This window comes from Phasianus colchicus, chromosome 1 (genome assembly GCF_987193195.1).
Source record: "Phasianus colchicus chromosome 1, bPhaCol1.hap1.1, whole genome shotgun sequence".
NCBI classification, from domain to species: Eukaryota; Metazoa; Chordata; class Aves; order Galliformes; family Phasianidae; genus Phasianus; species Phasianus colchicus.
The window spans coordinates 86,289,933-86,312,394 of NC_143436.1; the positions used below are offsets into that span (position 1 = coordinate 86,289,933).

The following is a 22,462-nucleotide window of genomic DNA, read 5'->3' on the forward strand; positions in this document are numbered from 1 at the left end:
AGGAATCATTAAGGTTGGAAAAGACCATTAAGGTAACTTTGTAGAATTGTCGATCCATCACTGCCATCCCTCAGTGTCACAACTACACAACCGTGAGCAAAGCACAGAACCTAGCCTTTTGTCTTGGTAAAGCACATAAAATTGCCCTCAGCACCTCTGTCCAGCCTATCCTGATCCACATGGAGCGTTCCTCCTCTCAGGCAGACTTGACACGTCCTCCCACTTGGTGTCATCTGCAATTTACTGAGTGTGCACTCAGTCCAAGGTCACACTGCAAGCAGAAAGGGCAATCGGAGCAGCCAGGTCTGTGCAGGAAGCCCAGGGCCACACCAAGCAGCTTCCAAGCCATCCTTCCTGACAAGGAATGGGCAGAGAGGAAGTGCTGGTGTGGTTGACTGCAGGTAAGAGAGAACTAGGGAGCGCAGCACTAAAGAGCTTCTCTTTAAAGCGTACAGCCAACTCTTGTATCCAGCAGGCAAATGGGACTCTAACCCAGTTTCCACTGTTCTCCGCCTCCAGATGAAACATGGTGCTGTCTTTTTCACAGGTTCATGAAAGCAGATTTAAAGACTTAAACTCATACCAAATATTCAGTTTATTCTTTAAAAAAAGTATTTCTAGAACATCCCAACATTATTTTCAAGTAAGCAATGCCATCTAGGCACAGATAGTGCTTTAATTCCACTGGGGGAACACTTCACAGTAGTTTAACATTTTGCAATCACACACAAATCAGTTGAAGAAGTTCATAAGCATGCACACTAGCCCTGGGAGGGTATCACCAGTCCTTCACAAGGCAACATCAACAAGGGATGACAACATCAGCTGATCTCTCTTAAAGAAAGAGGTCACATATTTGCAAGTTACAACAAGTCTACAGCATCATCATTAAGGCACCAGGGTAAGAGTATAAATAGCTATACTAAGACGCCGTGCAGCAGCAGTTCAGAGGAGCTGGCTTGCAGGCTTTCCTCTTCTTCTGTAATGGCTCAGTATAAGCAATCCACCTTCTTCACGATCCACATCAGTGCACCCAGTCTTTGGGATTGCGGAGAACCTCTAGAATTTCAGCTTCCTTTGAGCTCTCTGGAGGTGTGTTCATGTATTCCCACCTGCAGAGAAAGGGGAAACACATTTAGACTGCTCTGCTGCCTGCAGTTCCCTCTCCTGAGGATGCAAAGCTGCAGGCCAAATCACTGAACATTGTTAGGTGCAATTTGCTGTTGTTCTAAATTAAGTGCACAGAGAGAAAATACCCACACATTGAGAGACTGAGTTAACTTTTACTGCCCACATAAGATGGTGGTGTTGTAACAGTTCTATGAAACAGCCATCTCAAAACTAGCAAGCAGCATATTAAGATTAATCATAATGAATGATAACATCCTTATGCCACTGTATGAGCCAGCAGCACTTAAAAAAAAAAAAAAAAGGCACTTTTTCAAACAATATATGTTAAACTGTAAAACTTCTTGCCACAGGCTTGTCAAGACTGCAAGTTCACCTGCTTTCCAAAGAGCTACTACAAAAACACTCAAAGAGGAAGCAGGGGAAATGTATCAAGAGGCACTAAGTAAGCATTAAAAAAAGTATCCAAATGTTATGTTACTGGTGAATGAGTGAGAGTAGCAGAACAGACAAGGACCTGCATATATTTGGCCACTTCTTGTATCAGGCATGAACCAACCAGTGTTAAGAGACTAGAGACCAAAACAGACCATTGATTTAATCCTATGAAGTATTTCAGCAAGAACAGTGTCTGCTTGTAACTCCATACAACTATTCCCTTACCTTGCAGTCAGTGGCAGAGACATAAGAATGCTCTCAATTCTCGATCCTGGTGTCAGCAGGCCAAATTTTGTACCTCTGTCATAAACCAAATTGAACTCCACATACCTACAGGGAGCAAAGATACAGCAGAAGAACACTTATTATCAGAAGTTGGTTGTGCTTTCTTCAGATAGCAGACATCAAACAAAAACAGAGTGTCAGAATGAACCCCACTTTGAAGCCAACTGTTCAGCATACAAACAGAGCAGTAACAATTCTGCAGGGTTACCTCAACAACCAGTATGGAAATATTAGTGCCTAAGAGACCAACGGGAAGAGAGGAACCCTTACTATTTGCGGAAATAGAAAGCTTTGGCTAGCCCAATAATCTGCAGACTGGTTCAGTGCAATAAGCAGGCTGAGCTAGTCCTGGATGCAGCTTGAAGAAGCTATATAATCTTACCAGGTTTGCTGAATTCCATTCACAGAATGGATCCTGAAAGCCCAATGCTCCAGGAAACAGTTCCACCAAATTAAGCAGATGTGCTTATTTGGGGGTAACTGTTGCAGGCCCGTGATTGAAACTTGAATGGTTATGCCATTTTCATGCCACATTTACAGGTTTCTTTGCAGAAAAGGCAGCAAGCAAATACTTCCTATTTTTGCACAGAGCACATATATGATTTCTCCATATGCTCAGACAGGACAGAGACAAGAGTATTGACTGATAAACTTAAGCTTTTGCAGCATTAATGGTCCTTCATCGTAATACACACCCTCAAAAGTCTTATAAGTTCCAATGACTTTTTGCCACAACAGAAAAACAAAACCCCTCTGTATCTTTATTCCTTTGCAAAGAGTTCATGGCATACTCATTTCAATGAAAGAAAAATATCAGAGTAAGTATGTATGTAAAGAAACTGAAAGCACTGTTGGGTACAGTCATTTGGTGCCTTTCTGGGGCTTAGCTTCAGAATTATTGGATGACTCCCTTACCCTTATGCTCCTCATATGACAGGGCAAATCACTGGTCTGTAGAAGGTGGGATTCAGGACGCTGTGCACACATGCACCCCTTTGCTTGTTACAAAACGCAGCGGCTTCTCTTGTTTTTTAAAGGAATCTGAGAGAAACAGCAGCATTTTGTATGGGTTGCTTATGTTGCTGCAACACAGGAGAGTGAGAGGTACAGATGAGAGTGTGCTAGTACCTTTTCTGCATCCTCCCCAGCAAGCTAGCATTGAATATCAAGAATTGTTCTGTACACAGAAATGTTGCAACTCTGAAGTGAACTTACCTCACGCCATGACAGGGTATAAAATGCACTTCAGGACATAAGCCCTGTGACCATGAAGAACTAGCTCATTTTATTCTAACCAGTCTCATCCACCTCCCGTGCATTCTTTTGCTCCTTTGACACTCACCGTCCTCTCCGAAGCTGCTGCCACAGTTTCTCCTCTGGTGTGTAGGAGTCATGGCAGTGCTTCTTTACAATGGGAACATAAGAAGGCACAACAGCTTTGGCACAGCTCTGTACAAACTGGAATACTTCCTCCTTGGAAGGAGAATCCATGTCATCAAAAAATATGCCTCCAATCCCTCTTCGCTCATCACGGTGCTTGATATAGAAGTAGTCATCACACCTAGATGGGGCAGCAGACAGTTATTAATTGGACCCACAAAAAAAAAAACTTTCAACTGCTACCCAGCACAGGACAGCACTAGTGAAATAGTGATGGGAAGTCAGTTCTTACAGTGCCACGCGCCTCACTGTTTCACTGACTGTTACGAGCAGTACTGTACAGCCCCATGCAGAGTGCAATCACTGGAAGCTCTGATTAAATGGGCATCGCAAAGCTGTGGCCACTGAACGTATAACAGTCAGTGACCATGGCAAACGTTTTCATGTGTAGTCATCTAATAGTCATCTAATCCATATTCTCTACCTATGAGAAGGAGGGATACCTGACTTCAAAAGCTCACCCTCACAGGTCTTTCTAGATTTCACTCCCTGAAATATATACAGATTCCAGAGTATTTGTACAGCTTTCAGACAAACGTGAAATAAAGCAATAAACTTAGAAATAATCTCTTTATTCTTTTTGCTATTATTGTGAAAAAATTGACTTTCTGCACCAAAACTTAAAAAAAAAAAAAAAAAAACCAACCAAAAAACAGCAAACCCAAGATTGGATAAAAAAAAGACACTGTCACATAAAAGGAAGGGAAAAAAAAGTGAGGCAGTCTTCCCTGGAAAAAGACTTTATAACAGTTTAAGTTTGGAAGATTGAGACATTCTGGCACTGGCTATTCACAGCTCACTGTCAATTTTATGAAAGAATATGTGCAGCTTATCCTATAATGAGGAGGAAATTAATTTATTTTGTATTCACTGGGAGTGTGTAGGCATGCAATTACTGTAAGTCAGCTGATTCACTGTATCCACACCCAACTTGCTTAGGCAACCATACCCTGCAAGTCTTCACCTAGGGCAGAAATGGAAGGGAAGCAGAACCCAGCAACAAGGCAGAAATCCTGTCTTCCTTTAGAACTAGCACACCATACACGTGTCCATCCACAGTTACTGTTAACAAGCCGTATAAATGGCACAGCCATAGAGGAAGAAAAAGGGAAATAGATAACCTAAGTTATTTTTTTCATTCACTGAGATGATCAAGCTTTTTTATTTTATAGCAGCAGGAAGAGTTTGGAAAAAAAGGCTGTTTTAAAGCTGGATCAGGAAGGCAATGTGGCAAACATAACAAGACCTTTTCTGGTTGACAAAAGATGGAAAAAAGGCAATACAAATTAGAAATACAGAGGAGATTCACAGTCCTCCAGCAATGAGAATGACATGCCCCTACACAGCTGCTGCTTACAACAAATGCTCATGCTGGGATTGGGAAAACCGCCTTTGTCCACTGAACACAATGGACAAATGTCCTCCTTTGAGCTGTCCCTCAGACTAAGAACAGACATCCATCTCTCTGATCTCCAGATGCTGGTGTTGCTTGCCTCCTTATCCTGCAAACAATATGACCATTAGGGTAGGCATTCTGAACCAGCATGCAAAAAATTAATCAGACAGACTGTAATCTTAAAATTTTAAGGTGTGCTCCTGGACTAAGTAGTTCACACCCAAGCTACAACACCCATGTTATCTCCAGTCCTCAGACAAGACCTGGTAGGTGACAAAAGGCTAACCGTCCTTTCTGGATACCATAGCTTGCAGCAGATAGGATTATCAGAGACAGAGCAGCAAGCCCCCACTGAGCAGTAGGGAAGGATTCCATCAATCTCTCAGCTCAAGAGGAACATTTAGAGAATACACTGTTGAACTCCATGTGAATATATCACTTGGAACAAAACTACAGCTTCATCAAAATCATGAAACTTCTACATTAAGGAGAAGCTCCTTTACTTACACTGCCAAAAAAAAGGAAGAAAGAAGGATAATGAAAGATATGTTGAATGAAGAATAACTTCAGTGGAATTCAGTCATGCACATTTATCATGAGTTCACCATAAGCAGAATAAGTGCAAGTCTAAAGTCACAGCCTCCGAGGCAAAAATCTCACCCTAGTTTGACACTAGAGGGTAAAAGAGCATTTAATATGCCTAATGAGGTCTGTGGCTTACAAAATCTTGTAGAGTCAGCTTATTTTTTTATTCAGTTTACAGATCTCAGCTGTCAGCTATCTCAGGCTTCTATAAATAAGAGACTGCTTCAGACTACATTTTGTCCCAGAGTATGTATTTGCTGATTTTCACTAGGGTCTGCTGACACCAGATTGGAGAAGAGAACCTACTGTTCTTAGAATACACTTAATTGGCAATTTTTAACATTGCTTTCTGCTCTCACAAAACTTTGGGATCCGAGTACATCTTTCACATACCATTTCTTATACTTGGGATACAGCTTGAGATCATGCTTGTCACAAACTTCTTTCAGAGTCTTGTGGAAATGTATAGCGTCTTCTTCATTCAAGTAAGTCGGAGTGAGGTCTGTTCCACCACCAAACCACCACTGTTTGGTTCCTATAGGAGAGAAGCAAGTAACAACATCAAAAAAAAAAGAAAACAAAGAAACACAAACCAAAAAGCCCACCTTCCAAACAGAAATACATTGCTAGTGCTTCACCAAGAACAACTATTTGCACAATACAAAATAAATCATTGTTCCTTTCTTCTATTAAAGTGGTGGAAGCAGTGCTACTCAACAGGTTCTTCCCACAGCTGGGAAAAAAAGTCTGCTGGTTCTTAACCTCTTAGCCCAGCCACGTCTTCACAATTCCTTCATACAGTGGTACACGTCAAGTGTAGTGCACCGACTTATAGCTCTTACCATCAGCTTCCTCAATTTCAAAGTATCTGTAGTTGAAGTGCATGGTTGGAACATGAGGATTCTTTGGATGAATAACGGAGCTTACACCCATGGCACAGAAAGGCAGTTTTCCTAGGTAAAAAGATGCACGGAAAGAAAATCTAGAGTTTTTCAAATAACTTCATTTATTACCTTTTAAGGAACATTGCTATCTATCCTTAGTTTTCAAGCTGTCATTCGGCTACAAGAGAATTTCACAATAATGATTACTCTGTGTGAAATTTGCTTCTCATCCACATATTTTTACGCGCCTCATTAAAAGCCTTTTTCTACATTTGTCCTAAAAAAGCAAAAAGGGGATAATTACAGAATTGTTAACGTTGGAAAAGCCCTCTCAGATCACCTAGTCCAACTGTCAACCCATGTCCACTAAAACATCCCTCAGTGCCACATCTACACGGCTCTCCAACACTTCCAGGGACTGTCACTCCACCACCTCCATGGGCAGCCTGCGTCAACGCCTCACCACTCTTTCTGAGAAGACATTTTCCTAACACCCAGCCCGAATCTCCTCTGAAATAATATATCAGAGCGCCCCTTCTTCACTCCCTCCCCCCTCGCGGTCCCCTTACCATCCTCGGTGGCCTTCAGGGCCTTCCCCCTACTCCTCATCTGCCTCGCCGCCTCCTCGGACAGCTGTCCGAACACCACCGACACGTTCACGCCGGCCTTCTCGAAGACCTCTCCGTCCTGTAGCACGCAGCTGATGCCTCCTCCGCCTGCCAACGCCGCACCGGGTCACCGAGGGCCGGGAGCCCACCGCGCCCCGCCGCCCCCGGCCGCCCCGTCCTCCCGCGCACCTTCCTTCCTCTCCCAGGTGTCCACGGCGAAAGAGGCGCCGGGATCCAGCGCCGCCAGGGCGCGGCACACCTCGGCCTGCGTCTCCATGATGAGCAGTTCCATGCGGCTCCCCAGCTCCCGCCGCCGCCGCCGCAGCTCCCGCAGCCCGCTCACCGGCGGCGCCATGAACCGCCGTCGCATCTCCTCCTCTTCTTCCTCCTCGGCCGCCGCCATGGAGGCCCGCCGCCGCCACAGCCCTAGCCCCAGCCCGCCCAGCGCCCCCGCCGCCGCCAGCGCCCAGCGCCGCCCGCCTCGGACCGCGGGGACCCCCGGCGGCGCGGAGCCCAGCCAGCGGCGGGACGCGGCGGACAGGGCGGGCGGGGCGCGGGCGGCCCCGCGGAGCAGCTGCGCGGCTGCCGCCATGACGGGCACCAGCGGCGCTCTGCCACCGACCGCGGCGGGGCGGGATCCCGGCAGAAAGGCCGGAGCGGGGCGGAGCAGATAGAGCCCTGCAGCGTCAATAACGTCTCCTTCTTCTTGTTCTTAGACGGCCCCCAAAGCACAACCGTTTTCTTGTTTCTTCTGTGGCTTATTTCACTCGGTAGAATTCCTTATAGGACGAGAGGTGATTCCTCTCGTGCTGCGGAGGACGTAAGGAAACGTTTCTTTTCAGACTGACAGGGCACTGCGCAGGGAGGTGGTGGAGTTCCCCCCCTCACCCCCCGGTCCCTGGAGGTGTTTAAGAGCCGTGTAGATGTGGCACTGAGAGACACGGTTAGTGGGCATGGTGGGGATAGGACGACAGCTGGAATAGGTGATCTGAGAGATCTTTTTCAACCTTAATGATTCAAAGTCTGTGAGGGTCAAATTGCGATGTCTACGTAGCGTTCATGAGCACGGCAGTCGGTATGGTGTGAAGGCAGGAGCCAACTTGTCTCTCACGTAAAACATTTCTCCGTGGTAGGATCGTCACCACGGCTGCAAAGCATCTGTGACGTGAGTCAAGACTTGAGCAGGTTCAGGCATGGAGAAGATGTGTCTGTGTGCTGCATAGCTGCTTTTCATGCTCAGTGCTGGTCTTGTAAACGCCTGACCTACTTGTCGAGAGCAGTCGGAATGCTTCCCACAGATCTCAGAGGATATACGCCTAAACTTTCCTTGTAATCACTGAAGCTGAAGTACATTTTTATGTACTGAAGTAGATTTTTATTTTTATTTTTTTTCTTCTACAAGAGCCGTTCTGAAAGTAATGCTCCCTATTTCATCATGTCGGCCCACACTGCCAGGGGCAGATGGTGGTATGGCAGCAGAGGTCGAACCTTCCCACCAACATTCCCTTACATGCTGTTGCTGTGCGACAGATGGCAGCAGAGGGGCAGTCTGACAGAACGACATCTGACGTGGGAGAGCGGATGAAGCAAAGGAATTGAATTCCTCCATTTGGAAAAAAAAAGGCTCCCACTGACCTTCACTGACCATCGCTGACACTTGATGAACGTTTTTGGAGACCAAACAGTGGATGTGAGCACAGTGAGGCAGTGGTACGTGTCAGCACCGGTGATGGCAACAGTGGTCACCTCCACAGGTGGAGATTTTGACAAATGCTGCATTCTTGTTCACTGCTGCTGAAAATGCACAGCTCACCATAGTGCCTGTGTTGAAAAATACTGGTTTTTATCCGAGAATTTTCTCTGTCAAATACTGTTTTTGTGCTTCTTGTATCTGTTGTAGTTTCCATGGGAATAAACAGGAGATACTATTTTCAGTGTCCACATAATAAGAGAGATAAGAAATATGGTTATCATAGAGCCAGATATGGAAAGGCTCTACGTAGCACCAATTTACAGTTCCAAGGTTGATTTTTTTTTTTTTTTTGTGTGTGCCAGTATTGGCACTGTGTCCATTAAACTGATTTTCTCTTTTCTTAGCTGCTCTGAGTTGAGCTACATCAGCCATGAGACAGTACAATGAAGGACGGACACACTGACCAAAGGCTTTAGCAAACGAGTAAAGCCACAGTTTTCCTCAAGCCAGCATGCGAGTGACAACTGTGGGTACTGTGTTGAACTGAGCTTTGAGAGTTTTCTTTCAAATCAAGAAGCAGATTTACTAATTTTTTATAAATTATTGACTGAGGACCCACATCAGAATTATCCTGAGAAAAATAGCAGCGGTGTTATAAGCCTGATCCTGCAAGATTTGTATGATAGCATGTTGCAATTCTTGGTAACAGTGAGTTACTATTATTTAAGGAGTGTTTTACACCAATTGTATCCAAGAGGAGATCACCCTTGCCTCTGTGATGTCCCTAACATGAATTGGGGCTTCATTATCTGCTTCTTTTCCTTGTCAAGTAGTTTGAATAAGGGTATAAAGTGATAACATTCACTCAGAAGCTTAGGCTTCTGATTTGATTCTGTTCTTCGGCAGTAGAGGATGCTGTGAAGCTGCTGAAGCTCTGCAAGTAAAAAGGAAAAGAGACCTCTGAGTTCGACTCTTTTCTGCCACCAGCTGTGGAGGACAGGATCCTTTCAAGATTCCAGAATGAACCAGGAGACCACTAGCAGCAGGCGTGAAGGAAGTGTACTTTGCAGTAGAGATCTGAGGCTGAGGGAGGACACTACCACCTCATGGGCTGTGGTAAGATTGCTTAGTTCAGATGCACTTAACAGTCTTTGCACCATTCTTTATCCATAGAGGGCTGTGATACCTCACTTTCTTCTTGAATTACTTTCAGTGGATTTACTTAAACATTTTCATGATAACCAATGTGCATAATGTCCACTTCATGCTGTGATAAAGCTCTGCTCTTTTGGTGGGATTCTTAGACACAACTATATTAGAAAAAAAAAAAATGCTGATGCCAAGATAAAAGAAATATAAAATGCATTCATGCTTATGAGAATTTCACTGATGTCTATATTGGAAGTTGAGTACAAACTTTGATACCATGATAATTCAGGCTGGGCAGGGCCACTTGATATCTCCAGTCCAGCCCCAGGGACACATGGCTCCCCGTCTGGATGAGATTGCTCAGAGCCTTTCTATTCAGCTGCTTTTGTGTGCGAGTTTACTGTTGTGCCTGGGCTCCTATCCAGCACTGCGATGACATTATGGGGAGTATTTTTCTTTTCTCACATCTAGAAAGAATTTCTATTGCTGTTACCACATTGTGGTCAGCATTCACTTGCTGCTGAACCTTGAAAGCGTGACGTCTGTACTGAGTAGGATTTCTCAGGCTGGTTGCTGGAGCTTGGTTAGGCTGCAATTTCTGGTGAAAGTGAGAGGGAGTGACAGACTGAAAATGTGGTGCTCCCCCTATTTGCCAAATCCTCTCATCCTTAGCAGTCTGTGAGGTCCTCCTTTGTGAGGTCCTCCTTTGTGAGGTCCTCCTTTGTGAGGTCCTTTGCTGTAACAGCAGGTTGAGGTTGAAACTTCAAGCAAATCCCACGTGCTTTCCTTTTGCAGAAGTGAGAAAGATGCAAGAATGGTTATTTATGGCCTTGTTTATATATGGACAACCAAACTGTGCTAGCCAGTAAAGAAAACATTGTTCATTTTTCATCATTTGAATTAATGTTCCTCTCCACATTATTTTGTCTTACCTCACTTTACAGTACCAAGAAGGGTAGCATGTATTGCACATATGTAAAAGACTCAACAACTACAGTGATAGGACCCTAGGAAAGTAGCTTACATTTTTATCTGTGCTTTCAGTGTGCATTTGGTAAATACAGATAAGGTCACCAGCTGAAGAACACTGAGAAACAGTGAGCAAAAAGATACTCTCAGATTTATAGTTCATCAGTTATTATTTAGTTGCTAGAGTGTGGACAAAGCCTTACATTATTGAATGAATTAGCTCTGCATCTGCTGAAGTATTTTTAGTAAGATTGTAATGTAACAGAGCTATAACAGAGACAGTGGCACAGGAGTTCCCATCTGGTTTGTCTCTTTAAGAAGAAAACATGCCAGAGCCAGCAGGAGCTTCTGCCCCTCCTGAAGTCACAGGAGAGTCTATGATTAGTAACATTACCCCCCAAGTCTGGAAAATGGGGAAGAATTAGTGTGCTGAAAGGCTGCCAGAAGAGGAGTGCCTGATGCCTATTTCTGGAGATGAATTATAAAAGGAAAAGACAAGAGGAAGGAGTGTGTTCCAGATGCTAAAATTGATCTCTGTGGCTGCAGTAACACCAGAAGCTTGGGTTAAGATTGCGGAAGTGTTATCTTCTTATGTGTCCAAAATATTTCCCAGCACAAGGCATGGTGGCAGGATGAAAGCTGTGTCATTAGGTTCTAGTTCATCTCTAATTAACTGGACTAAATCATATTCAGACCAGTAACTTCTAATAATTGTTCACATTCTTTTTGTACAGTTTATTGCGGCGTTCAAGGTTTTGCATCAGCCTTTCACAGTCTGCATTTACTGATTGTATTAACAAACCTCTCTTCTAAATGCTCATTCAAGGTCCCTTCATTTTCTACAGTTAGAAGATCATCTCCCCAGTAATTCCGTGGATCAGTAAAACTTCTTTAAAATTCAGCTCCTCTTAGTATCATTGATGTTTCCTCTCTCTTGAATATCTAAAAACACAATGAAGTTCTTCTCCATGCCATCAGGACTTCTCTTCACCAGGAGATGGACAATTCTAGTCTAATAATTGTTTCTGTGGTGATCACTGTCACTACATGCAAAGTATATGCCAGGAACACATTGTTTACCCTTGAGTCAGAGCCTTCCATACTGGAAGGGATGAGCTGATGTTAGTGAGAAGCCCTGCCACTGCCATGCTGTATCTGGACAGGATCAAGCAGCGGCCCATGAATCTTCATGACAGGTTCACTGAAATGCACAGGATGAACCTGCATGTGCAGAATGCAATGGATCAGCTTGAACAGAAGGTAAATGATTTTTTTAATGAACATAAAGAAAAACAAACCTGAATAGAGAGAAGAACAAACAACATCAATCAAAAACAATTATTATAAGGCTTTGGAAGATGCAGATGAAAAAGTACAGCTGGCTAATTAAATGTATGATTCGGTAGACCATCATGTGAGAAAACTTGACCAGGAACTTGCTAAATTTGGAATGGAACTTGAAGCAGACAATGCTGGAATCACAGAGATATTAAAGAGACAGTTGGAGTTGGATACAATGCCTACAATACAAACTCTCCTCAAGCATTGGGATTGTATAAGTTGGGCTCATTACCTTAAGGGCTTGGGGTTGATGCAATTACCATGGCAGCAGCTCTAGCAGTGCAAGTCACGGTGCAAGCGAAGGAAGGAAGAACATCTGGTCTAAAAGTCAGCTATGAAGCATTTAGGAACAGTGATCTTCAGCTTGGAAGAAAATTTTCATTACCTAGAGATTTGACTGGATAATCATTATCAGCTCTGGAATTTACATGAATGCAAACATTAAATTCATCAAAGAAAGATTACAAAATAGAAGAAAAAGCAAAAGTAACAAATCCAAAAGTCAGCAATCCTCATCATCTTCCTCTTCTTCATTTCTGTTGTTGTATTCTTCATCTGCACTGGCACAAGAGCTTTCCCAGCAAACTGCAGTAATACAAAGTCTGATTCTAACAGCTGGGTTGACTGGACCAATGATCAAAATGAGCCACGCTACCTCATTTGTGATCAGGTGTCCTATTTTGGAATTGCCCCATTGACTGATTCCATTATGGATGTGCTGGACTGATAGAAGCACCAGAAGGGAAATGATACCTCCCAGAGTGTACAGTTGCAATGAAAAGAAGAGGCAGTAGACATAAATAAATACATTCATCTGGAAAAAAAATTGCATTCTAAAGATTTTACAGGGGACTTAAGTGTGGGGAAGAATCTCTACCACACTTCTTTGCAACCATTTAAAGAAGGCATAGCAATCATAAGATCTTGAACTATTGGTTTTGCTGTTTGTGTTTTAATATTGTATATAAACTGTGCATATACATCCATGTGCTACTGATTCTATTCCAGCGAGCCTTGTGTTATTCCAGTGGCCAACATATACAGACTTTTGTACTATCAAACCATTTTATTTAAGCTTAATGGGAATTCTACAATCATTCAGTCTTTCAAAAAGGGGAATGGCATTAAACTAAAAGATGGTAAATTTAGGTTAGGTGCTGGGGAGAAATTCTTTACTTAGAGAGTGGCAAAGAACGAACAATGCTTTATTATTGTGTACTTTTGTATCTGGTTTGTGAAAGAGCACCTTAAAAAGCCAATCAACACATGTCTGTTTTTAGTCTTACCAAAGAGGAATCACCACCTGCTGAATCACAGCTTTCACTTCCTTTGTTGCTAGAGTTTTTTTAATTTTTTTCTCTTTTGTTAGTCTAGCTCTGTGGACTTAGCATTATGACCAACACCAAAAAAGTCATGCTAGAGATGAAGCTGGGGAGTGTAGAGGCTGGTCTATGGGCAGGGTCTTTGTGGACTGAGTTAGTGTGAAGAAGTGGAGGAGCCTCCCCTGTAGATTAATGTAAGTGTTGTACTTTTCAGGACAGTGGACAGCAAAGGACAGAGTAGAAGTTTCTGGGGACTGTTTGGAGATCAGTAACGTGTTTTAAAAGTTAGTTTTCCCAAGTGGATTGAACTCTGGGGGAACTGCCAGGTATGGTTTAGCTTGCATGAACTGAAATGGATTTGTGGAGCAGGCTAGCATGCTGAAATCCATTACCATTTGCTGGTGTTTTCCAACAGCTTACTCTGTATGATCCCTTATGAAAAGATCTTGGAAATTCTGATGAGGTGTAGGTGCACCACCTCAGCATCTCAGCATCAGACTTCCTTTCTTGCCTATTTATACAACTCAGCCTTCTTTCCAGAGCATGTTTTGTCATGAGTTCTATGGGACTTCATTGTCTTATTTAGCTTTTAAGTAAAACAAAATGTCCCAGACAATACTGGTTTTCAGTGCCACAGTATCTTCCCCTTCTGGGTACTTCTTCAGTTTCATTCCTTTTTAAATGTAATAAAACCCAGAGCACTGTCCTGATGCCTTTCTTCCCCCGTTCTTTAAAACTGCCTTAAAAGTCCCTAGCTAGATAATCACATGTTCATCACTGTTTTTCCCCAAGGGCCTTTTTTTGTGTGTGTGGAAACACAGTTCTTAGGATTGTTATCCTGAGTCTTCTTTTGTAGAGAAGAGTAGTTTTCTACTCTTACTTGTTGAAAACACCTACAAATTTTCCTCTCCCACAAGTTTTAAATGTTTGCTCTTTTACAGATGTCTTCATTTTCCATTAAGAGATACCAGAAGTATTTCTTCCTTAATTTTTTTTAAAAAGGAAGCCTTGGAAAAGTTCTTATGTTTTTCATCTCTCTCTAATGAAAGATTTAAGAAGATGGCTTTCATTTTTAAAAGCAGGGGCCATGTGAACATTATGGGGCATAGAGACCCCACCCGTCTTTGCTGCTTTTAAAGATAGGCTTTCATTTTGGTTATGAAGCTCAGTTTCACGTTACCAAAATGCATTTAAAAATTGGGCTTCAATCCATCATTAGCATTTTTACAGTCAGTTTTTAAAATATGTAAAAGGCTACTTCTGTGAACTTGGGAAAGTGGAGGATATAGACATATTGCACTACTTGAATATTCATTCAGTTCCCTCATCCTAGTATTGTTGTGACCCTCTTTCATTGTGATCCATTATTTCTCATTTTGTATTTAGCTGCAAGAAGGAAAAGAAAGGACATTACATTTACAACAAGAAGTTGGCAACAATATTAACCCATCCTACAATTGTGCATAGGATCCCATAAGGTGTGAAATATTAACTGAACCATCCAATGTAAAAAGAAAATTGAGTTATTTTTATTGTTGTTAGATAATCCAAAAACTTCTATCAGTGAATAGTCTATTAGTCTGTAGATATTTCTCTAAAAACACATTAACTCAGTTCTGTTGCATTTTTTGGGGCAGTTTGGTCACAGAGGATTATGACAGTGCTACATACTGTATAACCCTGGGCTCCATGAAAGCACGGCTGTGTTGGGAAACATCCCTATCTTAGGGAGGGAATTTTACAATATAGAAAATAAGCAAGGTTCTTAAGTTATTATAATTCTAAAATTGATTGATTTCTTGCTAATTTGAAGACAGAGTTTTATGTACTATCTTTATCTCAGCCATTTTGTTTGCAATTATGTAAAAGATAAACAGCTTCTAAATTGTTAGGCAGTTTTCTCTGCTTTGACATATTTTAAGTTTTGCTGTACAGTTTCATGTATAGTTTTTGACAATTTACACAAACTCAGATAGCAAGTTATGTCTTGCATTCAAGAAATTTGACATGTTTGGTTGACATTTTGGATCTAGAAAAATGTTCAAGTTTACATAATTCCAGGCCATCCTGCAAGTGCTGAAGTCTAACATCTGTCATTCATCTGCTTGAACAACTTTGTTTGTTTTTTAAAGTGCAGACCACTGGGCTCATCATGCAAGGGAGATCTACTGGAGCACTTTAATTATTATTTAGTATGTTCAGAAAGCATTGAGATTCAGTATGACTTTTCTGAAAGTTTTCCTTGCAATTTGTGGGTATAGTATTTGCAAAAGGTGAAACTTCTGTTATCTAGTTTGTCTCTGTATCTCCTGTAGCATTTAATCAGCCTCTGCCTCACTGCTGGGACAAATAGTGATTCTACTGCTGATGCCCTGATATTGAACATATGTCGCAGAGAGTTGTTGGGGAAGGATTATTCTTTCACAGTACCAAATGTAGTTGAAATTCCCAGGTAAATCAAAGAAAAGGAAGTTGTTTTTATCCCAAACTAAGAGACTGAGTGTCTCAGGGTGTTACTGCAGGTGGGAGTGTAAGTGGAATCATAAAGGAAGTGAAAAAAAAATAATGGAAAAGCTTTTAAACGCACAGGTGCAGCACCAGCCTGTGGCAATGGCTGTCCTTGAACAGCAAATTACCTCACTAGAGTATTAGGGGAAGAGTCAGTCTCGCCCTGTTTTTTTTGTACTCCTTCCCAAAGTACCCATTATTGGCCAATGTCAGATAAAGCAGCTTAGGTTTTTAGAGATTTGATCCGAATCACTTTGGGTGTCCTTATGTTATTCATCCCCTACGTTTGTGAAACAGCAGTAGGATTCATGACCAAGTATACATTTCTCAGTGTACAGGAAAAAAAAGAATAAAATTATGCCTTTAGCCACACCACAGCATGTTTTCATGTTGTTAATGTACATACGAGGTTAATGAGCATAAACACATCCACTTAACTTAAGCATATTCTCTATATTAAGAACAGGAGATCCTTGGATCTAAGTTTGTGGTTTAATATTCTGATAATGGACTGACGGTATGAGAAGCAGAAATAAAACAGCATCGAGTTATTCTTTATTCTGCTGCAGCCTGATTTGTTTAGTTCACAAATTTTCAGGAACAGCAAGAAAAATGCGGGCTTCCAGTGCAGTCCAATGCCAAGAATGTAATCCACAGTTTGTCCTTAATCCCATGAGGATCATCTCAAATGTTTCCAGTGCTTTTGGCAGGAATATTAAATTACAAGATCTAGGATGCTTGCCAGAAACAGAAAGAAAAAAAAGATTCACAATAAAAGCAGTGTCCCCATTCTATGTTTCAGCAGCAGAAAAATGACATTAATATGAATGACTGGCTTGAAAAAAAATAAAATTCCGAGGGCAATTTTTCACAAGGGTCTTATGGCAATCCATTCTATTTAATTTTTCAGTGCTAAAATATGTACTGTTCAGTCTCTGGTGACAATTCAGGGTGACTATTTTGTTTGTATATTGAGCTTTTCTTTTATCCGATTGAGAGTAGTAGTTAGCTGTCTCTTTTCCAACTCAGGCTGGAACGTGGGCCCTGGATTCTGACTTCTGTTTTCTCTTTGTGTTCCAGGAGGAACTCAGAGCACACAGTGGGGTTGTTTCTGACTCACTGTGATACAGCAAACTCCTGAGATCATCAACTTATATTTTTGTTGAAGTTACCATGTGAAAGTACTTACATGCTTATCAAATAAGTCAACTATACCAAGAGTTCCAAGGAAAACTGTATGACCTTGCCATATGTGTGCCAAACCTTTGAAGATTGCATGCGAATCAAAACGTTTCTCAAGATATAAGCCCTGCTCGTCTTCAGAGAGTGAATCTTCAGTCATTTCTGATAACATTGTTACACAAAGCTACTTTTGTAGGTGTAAACGCTCCATTAAAAAGGAAGACAAATTATAATCAATTAATTTGATGTTGGAAAAATTTTGTTTTACGTTAGATGTATTTATTGATTCTTTTCTTCTTTTTCTCTTTTCCTGCTCTCTGTCCCACACAACTGCTTTTCTGTGGGAGGATCTGTAGGAGTGTCTGAGATTCTCATCCCTTCTAGGCAATATTCTTGTTGCTTCTGCAACATGCATGAATACCCAGGATTTATTTAGAATTCATTTGAATTTTGTCACTCTATTTTTTCTTCCTCATGATTTATTGAAGAGCTGTCCTTAAGATCAGCTAGAGATTTAATTTTAAAGCTCCATCTGTACTTTACTGTGCTTCAGTCTTTGTATTTTTTGTGTATGTGTTCTATTCAATACCTATTCTGTTTTGGGTCCATTGATGCTATGATGATACAAACAAAACTAGTATAGCTACATAGAACTGAGAGTAGTTACTGCAACGCTTAGTTCTGGTGCCAGAAAGTCTTTGTGGTAGGTGTTGGTACTCTGCCTCCCACTCAATAAGTGTCGTAAGTTTAGTCACAAACATAACAATCCATCTTTTATTTTCTGTGAAGAATGGATTGATCAAAAAACACTTCCCTCTTTCACATGAGGCGGTTGAGCTTTACTGCAGTGGCAGGAAGGGGTAGAAAGGAGGAAGTTGCTTTCATGCTTATCTTTCTTGCCCTCTCTTGGTCTGGAGAACATTTATGTCTGCCATCTGGACTTAACCTGAGCCTGTATTGTTACCTTCTAAGGCCAGTTAACTTGTTAGGATACTTAAAAAAACATTTGTCAGAAGACACATCCTGTACCACATACGCAAATGTAGCTACAAATAGAAAGTAGGACATATTTTCCACTTGTAACTGAAGTTCTGATGAATCTAAGCATTAGACAGCATCAAGATTGTTGTCATGATTCTGTTTTCAGTTCCTTTAAGATGAAAGCATTTGAAAGAATACCAAAATTAGAGGGAGAGTGAGAGACAGATCAAATGTATCGGAGAAGTACTGCTCACTGCGTATTTCTTTTGTGAAATAGGCAGAAATATGTTCTGATAAACTTGGGAGGTATAAGGCTCGTTAAGATCCTCCAATTTTTTCCAGAGGAAAATGGATATGTATTTAAGGATATGTATTTTCTGTGTCATACAGCCAAGTTAAAAATGAAACAAAATCAAAATCAAGCCTTGAACCACAAATTCAGATGAGCCTGGAGTCCTAAATGAGGGAGAAATAAATAAATAAATAAATAAATAAATAAATAAAAAAGGATACAAATGTAATAATTCAAAGTCTCCAGTATGTTTGAGACTTAGCAGTCAACTCTACAGAAGTCCTCAATGACTTTGGTGGAGTTTTTCAAAATAGAGACAAGCACTGAATAGAATTTCAGAGCTTTAAGTTCTTTGATGTACTTTATAGCCTCTGGGAAATTTTGGTAATTACCTGTTGCATTTAGGAAGTGTATTTGGAGTGGCATGGTCTGATTCTTACACTTTGTCGTGCAAATTTGGTAAAGAGCATTCTTCCCAAACTTTCAGCACATTCTTGCACTGCTTAGTGCTGAAATGAATTGAAAGAAGCACTTTGGGATTTTCCTGCTTCTTCTTTTTTTAGTATTTTTTGTGTTGTCCTTGCTTACTGCTGTTACAGTAAATGGCGTGCTTTAGTGAAGAAGAAATTGATCTCCCCCCCCTTTTTTTTTTAAATGAATCTTCTTGAGTCCTGTCAGTCAAGTTGTACTAACTATAAAATATTAAGCAATGAACAATGAACCCTTTGGAGAACGTAGGCCCTGCTTCACATTACCTTCTGATGTAGACAAGAACAAACAGGAACATTTTCAGGAGGTTTGCTAATGCTGTGATCTTTGACATCTGGGGGATTTGCAGTGTGCTAGGCCCTAGTAAAACAGCTTAGTTTCCTGTTAGCAGACTATATGCCTTTAAAAAAACAATGCCAAGCAGAGATTCTGGCCCCAAGATCTTAAGACAATTTGTTTTCTTCCTTAGTCTTGTCTTGAAGGATGCTGAAGACTTGCAACCCTAGTTCTTCTTGCTGAGAGCCACTGCTCCCTGGGACTTCTGAAAACTAGCATGTTGTGTTTCAAGCTGAGTACCCAAAAATAACTACATGGATCATTAGATAGTAAGCTTTCTAGGGGATTATCCTATCTTCCTGCTCTGCTTTTATTCAGCATGGAACATTAAAGGAGTGTGAACCTGAGTGTCCTCTGAGACCTCCTATTGCCATGCATTACACAAATGTCCTGTAAAAGTACCATCTTTTCACACAGTTCTCTTAAAATGATATTGCTTGTTAAGTAAAATGTTATCTCAGGAACAGAGATAATCAGCAAAGCAAAAGGAAAGATAAGGAGGTGCAACGTTGCCCAATCCACCCATTTGAAGATGCTGCCAAAGTCACAAGATTTGTTTAAAATATGTAATAATTTGGAGGCTTTTCTCTATTTGCTGCCTTGTTGCCAAGGGATTCAGATTTTTCTTCTTTAGATCTTTAACCAGAGTGATGAAAGACTCCTTTTGTCAGGGGAGTTGAAGGTCATGTGCAGTCATCTGATTGAGTTGGCCTTCAGAAAGAAATATCAGTATTGCATGACTTAGCAACAGGGTGTAGCATTTTTGTTCTTTTAAGTTGCTTTTCAGCACCAGGAAAAGAATTTATAATAATTCCTCCTAAGGGAAAAAAAAAAAAAAAAAAAAGCTTTATTTCTGTATTCTCAAGGAGTGATAATGATTATTCTTTCTAGCCATAGGAAGATCACATTCTGAGCCATGTAAAGGTAAGAAACTTCTTTGGGTGGCATATTCTGAGCAAATGGATGTTACAACATCAGAATGCTCACATTTCTTTGGGGGACTCTATGTATGTCAAAGCAGGGCTTGCAAATTACCAACCATGGTTCAGACACTCTCATATCACTGTAAGAATGAAAGTGAATTTCACTGACGATGATAAAGAACTACAGTGCATGTCCATCCTTTTTTAAATCTAATATTGATGTCTCATCCTTCCTGTGTGAGTGGCAACATTTATGACATTAAAAATGTTGCAATTACTGGGTGAATTAGTTCCAGAATCTCCTTAGTGGCCTGAGAGTAGCATAACATCTTTCTAAGCAGTGAAAAGCAAAACATATCTTAACTTATTTCTCTTGGCCAAAGTGAAATTTATGTCATCTATCACTTTTCATTGTTGCCCAAAGGATTGAAGATACATTTATACACCAGAAAGCTGTATGTGATGAGCTTATATTGACATTCAGCTAAAGTAAAGTCAGTAAAGACAGAGCAATTCTGAGTGGAACATCATCTGCTCAGCTCTGATCTTTTCTATAGGCTTAAAAACTGCAGCCAGCCCAACTCACACTCTCACACTGCCTGATCCTTATCTTAACCTGAACTAAGATTCCCCCTTAGTTTTGGGCTTTGAGTGTTGGTGGATTTTTCAAGAAGTACTTTAAAAGATCTCAATTATTTTAATTCCTTATAGACAAAAAAAAAAAAAAAAGAAAAAAAAAAAAAAGAAATAGTAATTAGAAAGGCAGTTAGGAAGATAGGTGAGTCTGCAGTTTTATGTGTAGGAAGATTTTAAATAAGGATGACATGATTGTCTTGAGGTCCCATCATCGCTCCCAACAAGGAAAGGATAAGATCTCTTGGCCAGTTTTCACAGTTGATTCATATGTTGGTATAAATCAGGGGAAAAAATTGAGAGTCAGAGGAGGCCGCTTTTCTCTTGAACCCCTGTGACTATTTCACAACCAGTCTGTGGTTGTGTCTGTGAGTTTTCCGATACACAGAGCTTGGTTTTTCTCTTTTAAGCAGAGTTCAGATCCAACCCTCAGAGCAAATATGTTCTTAGACGTATTCTAATCTCGAACCATTCATTGGTACATAATTCTGTACCACACAAGCAACCTGAAGTCACACAGGGTCCTGCTGAGGCCATGTTGCATAGTCTGCTGCAAAGGGAAGAGAAAGCAACAGATATCTACGTTATTTCTAATGCCAGCAGAAAACAACCTGTGTCCTGGGTAAATTTTTCACAAGTGAAAAGTGAATTGCTTGAGAGTGTAACTTGGACTGAGTTCTAGCTCCTTCCGGTAATCATGTGAATGATGTTTTTATTGTTTTTCTAGCCACTCAGGAAGTGAGCGTTACAATCAGAGGAATTCTAGAGTGCCTTGCCATTCTCTCCTCTTTAAATCTATCTTATTCTTCTAATTTATCTTCAGTGTATGTATATCCTCCTTCCCTTTATAATCTCCTTTTCTTCCTTTCCTGTGTCTCTTCCTATCATTTTCTTCTTTCCTCCAGCTCACTTTAATTCACTTTGTGCTTTCTACTTTCCTACCTGAGCAGTTTTCTACTTAATGTACACTAACCCTAGAAAGTTGGAATGTGCTGCATAAATATGATCATACCACAATATAGGGCAAGAGGAGAACTGCTTTTGAGGTCATTGGAGTCCACCAGTGCTGGTAACTTTTAAGTATCACCTCTTAAAAGTACAGAAACAGGCAATTCCGAAATGTCAGAAGTCATACAGGCAAGGCAGATGGCTGACTTTCCTGAGTAGGAATCTTCTTCTAGAGCTTAGGAAATTAAAAATGGTGTATGGCCACTGGGAGCAAGGCTGGGTGAACTGAAAGATCTACAGAGGTGCTGTTCTCCACTGTGGAGAGAAAATTTGTGTGGCCAAAGCTCAGTTAGGGTTGAAGCTGGCCAGTACTGTGGGAGACAAAAAAAGGACTTCTTAAAACATGTTAACAGCATATTAACAAAAGGGGACTAGAGATGTTATTGATCCATTAGTTGGTGAGGATGGTCACCTCACAAACAGAGACACATAGAGATATTTAATGTCTTCTTCACCTTTGCCTTCAACCCAAGGGACCCCCAGAGCCCTGAGCTGTAGGAGCATGACTATGGTAACAATAAACTCCCAGCCAACTCTGAACTTGTGTAGGATTTGTTTCTCCTGCCAGATATGTACAAGTACCTGGGGCCTGATCAGATTTATCCCAGGGTACTCCAAGAGCTGGGTGATGTCATTATGAGACCTCTCTCAATTATGTTTCTGTGCTTTGGGGAACCTGGAGAGGTCCTAGTCAACTGGAAACTGGCAAACTTTGCCCCAGTTTTCAAGAAGGGAAAGAAGATCCTGGTAAATATAGGCCTGTCACTCTCACTTCAGTGCCTGGAAAAATTCTGGAGAGGATTGTTTCTGGGAGTTACAGAAAGACAATACAGTTATTGATCACACGGCAAAGTCCTGTCTGACAAAGTTCA

The 22,462-nt window shown here is 41.2% G+C and overlaps 1 protein-coding gene and 1 pseudogene across 1 annotated transcript; one reads left to right on the plus strand and one right to left on the minus strand.

Annotated features, from left to right (window-relative positions):
- Positions 1–577: 577 nt before the first annotated feature.
- On the minus strand, positions 578–7,371 carry CPOX (coproporphyrinogen oxidase). Its single transcript, XM_031613043.2, has 7 exons — positions 6,954–7,371; positions 6,726–6,872; positions 6,115–6,225; positions 5,666–5,807; positions 3,194–3,412; positions 1,792–1,896; positions 578–1,112 (listed from the first exon to the last, which is right to left on the minus strand). The coding sequence occupies exons 1-7, from the start codon at positions 7,354–7,356 to the stop codon at positions 1,025–1,027; spliced, it is 1,215 nt and encodes a 404-aa protein (XP_031468903.1). The 5' UTR covers positions 7,357–7,371; the 3' UTR covers positions 578–1,024.
- A 4,438-nt stretch (positions 7,372–11,809) lies between these two features.
- LOC116242328 (inhibitor of growth protein 3 pseudogene) lies at positions 11,810–13,136 on the plus strand (annotated as a pseudogene).
- Positions 13,137–22,462: the final 9,326 nt, after the last annotated feature.